General features: G+C 46.3%; 1 protein-coding gene across 1 annotated transcript in view; it reads left to right on the top strand.

The window, feature by feature from the left end:
- Window positions 1–9,790, top strand: part of DNAH6 (dynein, axonemal, heavy chain 6) — a 219,792-nt gene that overhangs the window by 121,795 nt on the left and 88,207 nt on the right. The window contains 3 exon segments of the mRNA XM_015564106.1: window positions 2,259–2,416; window positions 4,321–4,452; window positions 6,742–6,913. Of these exon segments, the coding sequence (XP_015419592.1) occupies window positions 2,259–2,416; window positions 4,321–4,452; window positions 6,742–6,913 (462 nt within the window).

Genomic DNA, 9,790 nt, shown 5'->3' with positions numbered 1-9,790 from the left:
GGACATGATGGTCAATTTGCATATTACTTCTTTATTATATAGGATTCTTTATTGTTGAAAGTATTACATATGTCCCCTTTTTCCCCCATTGACCCCCTTCAGCCCATCCTTACCTCTCCCCCACATCCCAGGCCCTCACCACCCCATTGTCAGTATCCATGGGCCATGCATATATGCATACAAGGTCCTTGGTTGATTACCTCCCACCCACCCACTATCCCCCGCCTTCCCCTTTATTTTAAACAAACAAACAACCTGTGTATACCTGATGCATTATCTGAACTCAGTAGAGAATAAGCATGAAACTGTTTTGTTTTTACTTCAGTCAGGGCTTTCAGCCAGGCTTTGTGGCATCTCCCTCCCCCTCTCCTTATCAACTGCTTAGATAACTAGCGTAACTCTCTGGTCACTTTCTGCTGTTTTGAGGCTAGTTCAATGTAAAGCTTCGGTCCCACATCCCATCCAAAGCTCTTCCTCTCCTCTGTTGTAAGCCAGGCTTGTGGCTCCAGGTGCTGGAGGCGAGGAGGGGCAGGAGGTTCTGGTGCGCTGGGAAGGGAAGAGGAGAGGAACGGACAAGTGGCCTCTCCCTACCTGGTGTGTAGATGGGCATCTGCGTGGACTGTCCCTGCTTCTCTGGCTGGCACCAAATGACTGCCCATGCTCTCTGTGTGGTGGTTTCCAGGAGCTGCTCTCTGAGGGACTTCCAGGAAAGTTGTGCACAGGTCAAGCACTGGCCCCCCATGGGAAGGTTCCCTGACATTGGGAATCAGGGTCTCAACTCCCTCAGTCCCACCCTCTAACAGTCCCACCCTGCAGCCTCTGCTTCTGGGCTCCACTCGCCCAGCTCACAGCCCTCCTGGTGGAGGACTAGCCAACGCTCAAGCTCAGCTGCCTTCCATATTATCCATCATCTAATCGGCCCCGGCCTGCCAAGAGGTGGGGATACCAGCTGCCTCACTGCCCCCTCTCTGTTCCAGTGTTCCTCCTCAGTAGGCACAGGGCAATGGATGCCAGTCTTTCTTGGAGGCGGGGGTGGGGAAGGGGAGACAAGTCTTTATTTTTTAAAATCTTTATTGTTGAAAGTATTACATATGTCTCCTTTTCTCCCCCATGGACCTCTCCCACCTGCCCCTGCCCCCCACCCCAGGCCTTCACCATCCTCTTCTGGGGTTATGCATATATGCATACCAGTTTGTTGGTTGATCTTTTCCCACCCGCCCATCCTCCCCTGCCTTCCCTTTGAAGTTTGACAGTCTGTTTGGTGCTCCTGTGTCTTTGGATCTATATTTGTTCATCAGTGTATGTTGCTCATTAGATTCCACATTTGAGTGAGATTATGTGGTACTTATCTTTCTCTGACTGGCTTATTTTGCTTAGCATAATGCTCTTCAGGTCCATCCATGCTGTTGCAAATGATAAGAGTTCTTTCTTTTTTACAGCTGCATTGTATTCCATTGTGTAGATGTACCACCATTTTTATAATCCACTCATCTGCTGATGGGCACTTAGGCTGTTTCCAAATCTTAGCCAAGTCTTTATGAATGATTATCTTAGAAGCCCTCCCCACCTCCTGTCCTGCTTCTTGGTTTCCAGAGACTAGAGGATGGAGTGGGACACTGAGTTTGGCTCAATGACCTTGGAATTGTCGAGTGCTGGATGCCAGCATGGGTTGAGTCACCTTCTCTGCTTACATTGTTTTCTTTTCTCTGTTATTACCCACGCTTTTTTCTGAAAAGTGTGTCTATTGGTTTTCTTTGAGTTAAACATGGCCTCATCCAGCTCTGCTGTGCTGGATTTCCTGTTGATGTGGTCTGGGTGTGTCTCAATATCTAGCCCTATTTCCCTGCAGAAGGTGGTGAGATGGCATTTCTAAGAAGAAGCCTTTGGAGTTCTGCTTCCTCTGTGGAAAGAAAATGTCCTTCTTCACCCCATGCTCAGGCCACACATTGGTGAGGGCAGTGGCTGGGATTGAGAGAGATCAGGAGAGCTGGCATCATTGCACACCTCTGAGAGTGAGAGTGAGGCACATTCTGACAAGTGGACATCGCGGCCCGGGCCATGTCTCCCTGCAGGGGGCCTGGATGGAGCCAGAGGGAGGTCTCTCCTCCTCGAGGGAGGTCTCTGCTAGGGCCTCTTCACTCCTGAGCTCATTATGACCTACGGGGTATTCATTGAGTTCAAAGCCTTACCTAAACTCTGTTCTATGTTTTCCAAAGGCAAATCATAATGCTTAAATCAAATTCATTTTATTTACCCAGGAGCGCCAAAAAACAAACATATTGTGATTTTTGTTGATGATTTAAATATGCCCAGACTGGATCGCTATGGCTCTCAGCCTCCGATTGAATTACTTCGGCAGTATCAAGATTTTGGTGGATTTTATGACAGAAACAAACTCTTTTGGAAAGACATACAGGTTACTTTAGGTTTTAAATTACTTTGCATGTTTACATTTAAACAGCAAGGAAATATGGTGTATTACAGTGATTTTCAACCTTTTTCATCTCATGGCACACATAAAGTACTAAAATTTTGCAACACACCAAAAAATATGTTATATTTTTGTCAATCTGACACAAAATAGGCATAATTTTTATTGATTTACAAAAAATAATGGCAGTAATTACCTGCCTTTTAGCTCCAAAGTGATTTAAAAAACAATCAGTTGCCTATACTTGTATATAAGGATTTCTGGTATCAAGAATTAACTAATCAGATGCAGCCTTATTATGCAATGTGATCAATAAGATGAAATCCTATTATATGACCTATATGTTTATGGTTCAAGATACGGCTGTTGTCAGTTTTTCATTTGACAATCTAAGGGAAAAGAGGTCGGTGCCCCTGATTAAAGAGTCAGGAATTGTTTTAAAAATTCTTTCGGCACACCACTGTGCCATAGAACACTGGTTGAAAACCACTGGGGTATTAGTTTGCTCAGGTCACCATAACAAAGTAGCTCAAACAACAAAAAGTTACTTTCTCACAATTCTAGAGGCTGAAAGTTCAAGATCAAGATGTCATCAGGGTTTGTTTATTCTAGCGCCTCTCTCTTTGGCTTACAGATGACTGTCTTCTCCCTGTGCCTTCTCATAATCTTAACTGTGTACTCATCTGTATTCAAACCTCCTCCTCTTATCAGGATACTAGTCATATTGGATTAGGGCTCTCTCTCTTGACCTCATTTTAAATTAATTACCTCTTTAAAGACTCTATCTCCAAATACAGTCACATTTCGAGACACTGAGCATTAGGGCATCAACATACGATTGGCCAGGAGGAAGAAGAGAAAGCCCATGACCTATGGCTTCAGTGTTCCCTATATGTGGTTCAATTAATCAGTCCATGTTGAGTTCTTGCCATGCTCGATTCAAGACATTCACGGACAAGGAGGCAGCCCCCACCTCCCAGAGGGCTCAGCTTTAGAGGGTAGATGGTCATGTATTTATTAGGCAGGGTGATAAATGGAGTTAGGAGGGCACAAGGGCTGGGGGCTGGGTTGAGGAGGAGAGAAATCTTCCCAAAGGGGATGAGGTCAGAAGAGGGTTTTGCAGGCAGAGCATAGCAAAACAAGGAAAGGGAGCATTCTGCATCTCATAGGCAAGACATGTGGAACACCACGGTGGTGTGGAATGTGAACACCAAAGCAACAGGAATGCAGAGATCAGCCAAGGGGGCCATGGATCTAATGATGAGAAACATGGATTTATCCTCTAAGTGGGGGCAGGGGGCTTTGAAGGAAACGTTATGGGAACATCTCCTTGGCTGCAGGTGAGGGGTGGGCTAGAGACCAGAGGCCACTGCAATATCTTGTATTGATCTATTGATGAAATGTTACCAGAGGCTCTGAGGAACCTAACCATGTATTTCCCGTAGGAGCAATTATGCAGTGTGTGTTAATTCTGTGTTCCCAGTGACTTTATGGAACGCAAGTACCACAAATAATGAGAATCCACTGTATGGGTCAAGTTAGTATATGTTGAATGAATATATTTTAACTTAAGATAAAAATTCTTACAATGTTTTAAGATTAAGTTTTTGCATTGGCGTATTTATTTAAGGCAGGTGAGTTAGCTGGGTGACCTTGAGCGATTTAACTAGCCAGGACCTTCTTCTTTTTTAACCTGAAAAATGGCGGTAACAATCGTGATCTCCTGGGGTTGCTGTGAAAACCAAGTCAGACAATGTGTTGGAAAACGTAATGCAATGCTTGCAAAGGGCAGGTCCTCAAAAATTGTTAGATCTGAGTCCTGCCGTTGGGAGGGACAGACCTCATCTTTCCCTCTGTTGGGTGACCCAAGTGGATTTCTCCCTGGACAGGATGTGACCATTGCATCAGCGTGTGCACCTCCAGGTGGTGGCCGCAACCCAGTGACCCCCCGCTTCATCCGACACTTCAGCATGCTGTGTCTCCCGATGCCCTCGGAGCACAGTCTGAAACAGATTTTCCAGGTGAGTGTTGACTTAAACGTAGGCAAGAAGGGAAAACATATTTGTTCCCAAACCACCATGATCAAGTCAGTCTGTCCTCTATCTGAACAGAAACCAGGTAAACACAGGGCCTCTGGTAGCTGGCAGGCATGCGCATCACCGTCCTCTGTGCCTGTGGTCTCACAGGTGGTTTTAGGAATGCAGAAAGGTTGTCAAATGCAGCCCCTACCTTTAATGAAGGCTGTACCATGGGCCCTTGCCTTATAGTACTCTGTACCCAGTTCTCAGCAGAGCTCACCCACAGCCCACCCCCACCTGTGTGCTCATTTCCGGCCTGACCACACCAGACACAATTCTGGTAGCCCCACAGGCCCCAGTTCAACACAACTCAGAATTCACCACCTCCACGGCCACCATCACATCCAATAGAAATAACCCCCCATATTTCTCCCACCTGTACGACCTTCCTAAGAGCCACTTTCTCACCCTTTAAATGGGGCAGAGACCTATGCCTGCCCTGTAAGTGCTCAGCAGAATTGTTCCATGAATGGGAGGCATTATTTTGAATAGAATGATGGGGTGTGGCGGGGGGTGGGGGGGGCAGGATGGAGAGATACCATGAAAATGGCATAACTGGAGCAAGCATCCCATGTATATAAAATATATGTAGTGAATTTTTTATTTTATATATATTGGAATGGTACTACTCAAAATGCAGACCATGTGGATAATGTTAAACTCACATTACGGGCCTGGGAGGACAGGTACCACTAAAAGATAGTCTTCATAAGCTACTACAAGTGATGTCCAACAGAGGGGCTCACTGATAACAAACACTTCTGTTTATTTCAAAGTATCTCATATATGAGCCCCAAATCTAAAGTCACAAGGACTGACTTGGAAGCATTGATGTGTATTCTGGTGGCTTCTCCCACACGTAATTCCAGGTTAATGGGGATGGGAATTTATTATAAAAATCTATAATGATTTTCCCCAGCAACTGGGGGCAAAGGGCCTAACTAATATGTTCTTTCAGACTGTGGCAAGTTATATATGAGAAGACCAGAGATCTGTAAGAGCCTGATGAGAGGACTGATTTTAAGTGAAGTAGTCAGGGCAGACCTCTCTGAAGAGACGACATGTAACCTAAAACACAAAGGACGAGAAAGTTCTTCCCAAGCAGCCAGCCATGAGGCAGTGGGAGGGGTACCATGTGCAGAGACCCTGAGGGAGGAGAGAGCATGGACTGCCTGGGGGGTGCAGTGCCTGATTTGCATAATTAAAGGTAACAGAAGGGAGACAGGAATCGAAATGGAGAGGTCAGGGGGAGATGGAGGGAGTGAAGAAGCGCAGATGAAAAAGAGTTGGTGCTGGGATGGGATCATGTCAAGGGAGAGAGACAGACTCGACACGTATATTCAGAATTGATGGTGAGGACAGAATGGGAGGTGTCCAAAGTGACCTCCAAAGAACTGAGGGGGAGCGGGGACTGAAAGGCAGGGGGTCTGTGGTTACCAGTAAATTGCACTTTAAATGCACATGAAGAGGGAAGTCTATGGCATTGTTGGTCATCCTATATAATAAAAGCCCAATATGCTAAGTGTCCGATCATCTGGTCAGCCATTCAACCAATCAAAGCAAGATATGCTAATGAATGCTAAGGCCACTCAACCACTTGCTGTGATGTGCACTGACCACCAGGGGGTAGATGCTCTGACCAGTAGGTTAGCTTGCTGCTGGGGTCCAGCTGATCGGGACTGAGCGAGATGGGCCCGACCCGCCCTGGAGCCCTCCCACAGTCCCTCTCTGGCTGGCCAACCTCCCATGTACCTTTCTGACCTTGATCGTGCACCAATGGGGTCCGTTGGCCTGGCCTGCACCCTCTCACAATCCGGGCTGAAGGACCCCCCCCCCCACCCAGTGCACAAATTTTGTGTACTGGGTCTCTAGTTTGCACATAAAAATCAAGGAGGACTTCAGTTTATTTCCACATGAGTCTGAGCCCTCCATGGCGACCCTCTGGATCCACAGCGAGCAGCAGTCTCTGTTACTCAAGAGTGAGTTGATGGTCCATTCGCTGGCCAGATAGGAATGCTGCCCAGGCATCTGCAGACCATCACAGAAGACAGGAGCGAGCCCATTCTTGAGAATGTATTCTGAAATGAACAGAAGAGCTTAACACACAGAGGTCCTTGCATTGGAATTCACCCTCCTAGTTATTATTAGAAAAAGTATCATCAGATCTGGAACATTTGAAAGATACATTTTTGGTGGAAAAAAAAAATCTAACCTATATGTTTCTGGTTCTAGGCCATCTTAAACGGCTTCCTGTTTGACTTTCAACCAGCTGTCAAGCAAACCGCATCCAACATTGTCGAAGCCTCAGTTGAGATTTATAACAGAATGAGTGTTGATCTTCTGCCAACACCAGCCAAGTCCCATTACGTGTTCAACTTGAGGGATTTATCCAAATGTGTGCAAGGTAGTGTATGGACCCCTCATTCTCAGACCTTCACCCTCCCTGCATTTCTAGTTGCCCCAAATCTCTTGGTAGAATTGTATGTACCCAGTGTCTATGACGCTGGAAATCACATTACATGTCCCTGTTCAGTCACTCTCCACCCCCACCGCAGGCTGACTACTTCGCAGCTTCCCTCAAACAGCCAACACGCCCTCCCATTTCTCACACCCAGCCCAGCCGAAGACCTTTCTTCATGTTTCACAGAAAAAAAATAGAAGCAATCACACCAGAACTGCCTCATCTTCCAAATCTCTCAGGCAACCCGTATCTGCCTTCCCTCTCACAGAGGCTGGGCCGTCCCTGCTGCTCTCAGTCCCCCTCGGGCCCTGAATCCCGGCCCCTCCTGCCTGGTCAAGGATTTTGTTCTTACCATTGCTGTTTGTCTTCTGCATCATTGGTGTTTCCTCTTCCATGGAATCATTCCTAACAGCATAAAAACCTGCCACAATACTTCCCATCTTAGTAGATCATTCTCTTTTGGAACCATATTGCCCTGCTGCTACCTCCGCATTTCCTCTGCTCCTTCTAAAAGGACCCCTTAATGCGTGGTCTCGCCTCACTGTCTCCTTACTTCCTCCAGTCCCAATCTTTAGTATATTCCAGCTAAGCATTTGTAGTTGATACTGCCCTGAACTACTCTTCGCTGCCTCTCTCTCTTGTCCAGTCAGTCCATCAATCAACTCCCAGTCTGAACTTAACCTCTCAGCAGTGTTGGCACAACTCTCCCCTCCCTCTCTCTTGAAGCCCTCCTTTCTCATACCTCCTAGGACACCCACTCTCTGAGGCTCCCTCCTCTCTCTCTGACTACTGCTGCTCAGTCTCTTTGATTGCTGTCTCTCTTCTTCCCAACCTCAAAATGTTGGGATGGCCCAGAGTTCTTACTTCAGTCCTTTTTTTATTATTATTTTGTTAATCCTCACCCAAGGATATTTTTACCACTGATTTTTAGAGAGAGTGGAAGGGAAGGGGAGAGACCCAGACAGAAAAACATCAATGTGAGAGAAACACATCAATTGGTTGCCTCCCCCACATGCCCCAACCAAGCTCAAGGATCAAGCCTGGGATCAGATCAAGTCTGAGGTACATGCCCTTGAACGTAATCAAATCTGGGACCCTTCAGTCCGTGGGCCAACGCTTTGTCCACCGAGCCAAAGCAGCTAGGGCTTTTTTTTTTTTTCATTTGAAATCAGAGCTTTATGATAACAGTTATGTTTCTTTTTATTTTTCATTTTTATTGTTGAAAGTATTTTCCCCTCTTGGTCACCTCCACCCCTCTCCTGTCCCCCCCCCCCAACCCCAAGACTTTCGCTGAACTACCAAATTGCCTGCCCATGGGTTATGTATATATGCATCTAAGTTCTTTGGTTAATATCTTCACCCCCCAGCTTTCCTCTGAGACCCATCAGTCCTCTCTCTATTTTATCTACACACACTGCCTAGGGAATTCAGTCAATTCTATGATCTTAAATGCATCTATTTAGAGATGCTTGAATGTCTACCGCCAGCTTCCCCTCTCCCTTACGTGTCTGATTTATATCTTCCACTCCTTTCTCAACAACCTCCCTTAGATGTCCAGTTGGAGTTCTTAAACTTGGCACGTCTGAATTCTTGCTTTATGCCTCCTTTCCATACCGGTGTACCCCGGCCCAAATAAGGGGACTAAAACTAGTTGCTCTGGCCAAGAGCCTGGGAGCATCTTGGATTGTTCTCATTCCTCATTGACTCCCATCCAACCCATCAACATCCCCGATGGCTTTATCTTCAAAATATATCCCAAATCCAACCATTGCTTACCACTCCATCCACACCCACTCTAGCCCTAACTACTATCATGTCTCACTGGGATTTCAACAGCAAGCACCCCTTATCTGTCTCTGGTCCCCTGCTTCCAGGCTGCCCACTTACCCACATTAAACCTAGCTCTTAAACACACGGCAGAGGTATCCCCTGCTCAGTGTCCCAAGGCTGCTTCCCCATCACCTGCCATGGGACTGAGGTTCTGTTAGATCGGCACCCAGCAGCCTCCTGCCTTCATTGTCTACCGCTTTCCTCCTGGCGGCTGCCACCTCCTTGCTGCTCCTGAAATAGGGCCTGCCTAGGGGCCTCTGTACTTCCTGTGGGATGCTCTTGCATCAGATATCCACATGACTCGCTTCCTCTGTTCAAATGTCACCTTCTCCTCTTCCCCTCTACGTCCCTCATAGCACTTACTACCTGAAATCATACCCTAGATGTTTATCTGCACACATGTTTATGTCTGTCTCTCCCAATAGAATGTCAGCTTCATTAGAGATGTTTGTTCAGCTCACCCATGCCTGGCACTGAATGAATGGATGAATGAATGAATGAATGAATGAATGTCATAGAATGTCAGAACTGAGAGAAACCTTTTACAATATCTAGACAAGTCCTCACCTTATTTTGTGTACAAGGACATCAATTTTAAGTGATTTTCCCTGTTCCTATCCAGTGTTAACTCTCTGTCCATTTCTCTTGTTTAGACATCACTGACTATTTTATTCTCAACAAAGATTCAAACAGACTAAAATGCATAAGTATATTTTAAATATCTAAGAAGTGCCGTAAGTGAAAGCTTTCAAGCACTTCTGTTTAAAGCAATGACTGGCCTCTCTGAAATCCTGCTCCCTCTTTTGGCCTCATCAGAATCTAATTCATTACAAAACACTGGAGAGATCTGTTGTTTATCACAGAGGCAGGGAATGAGCCAGGAGGCATGGCTGACGGTAGAAGCTGAAGCTTGGCTTTAAGAACCCTGACCGATCCGTGTGGCCCTCGCCTCCCTGTTGCTCAGTTCTCACCACAGGTCCCTCATCTTTC

This window comes from Myotis davidii, unplaced genomic scaffold, assembly GCF_000327345.1.
Source record: "Myotis davidii unplaced genomic scaffold, ASM32734v1 scaffold339, whole genome shotgun sequence".
Taxonomy (NCBI): domain Eukaryota; kingdom Metazoa; phylum Chordata; class Mammalia; order Chiroptera; family Vespertilionidae; genus Myotis; species Myotis davidii.
Note: the sequence above shows the minus strand (reverse complement) of the source record. Positions and strands in the feature narration are given on the sequence as shown.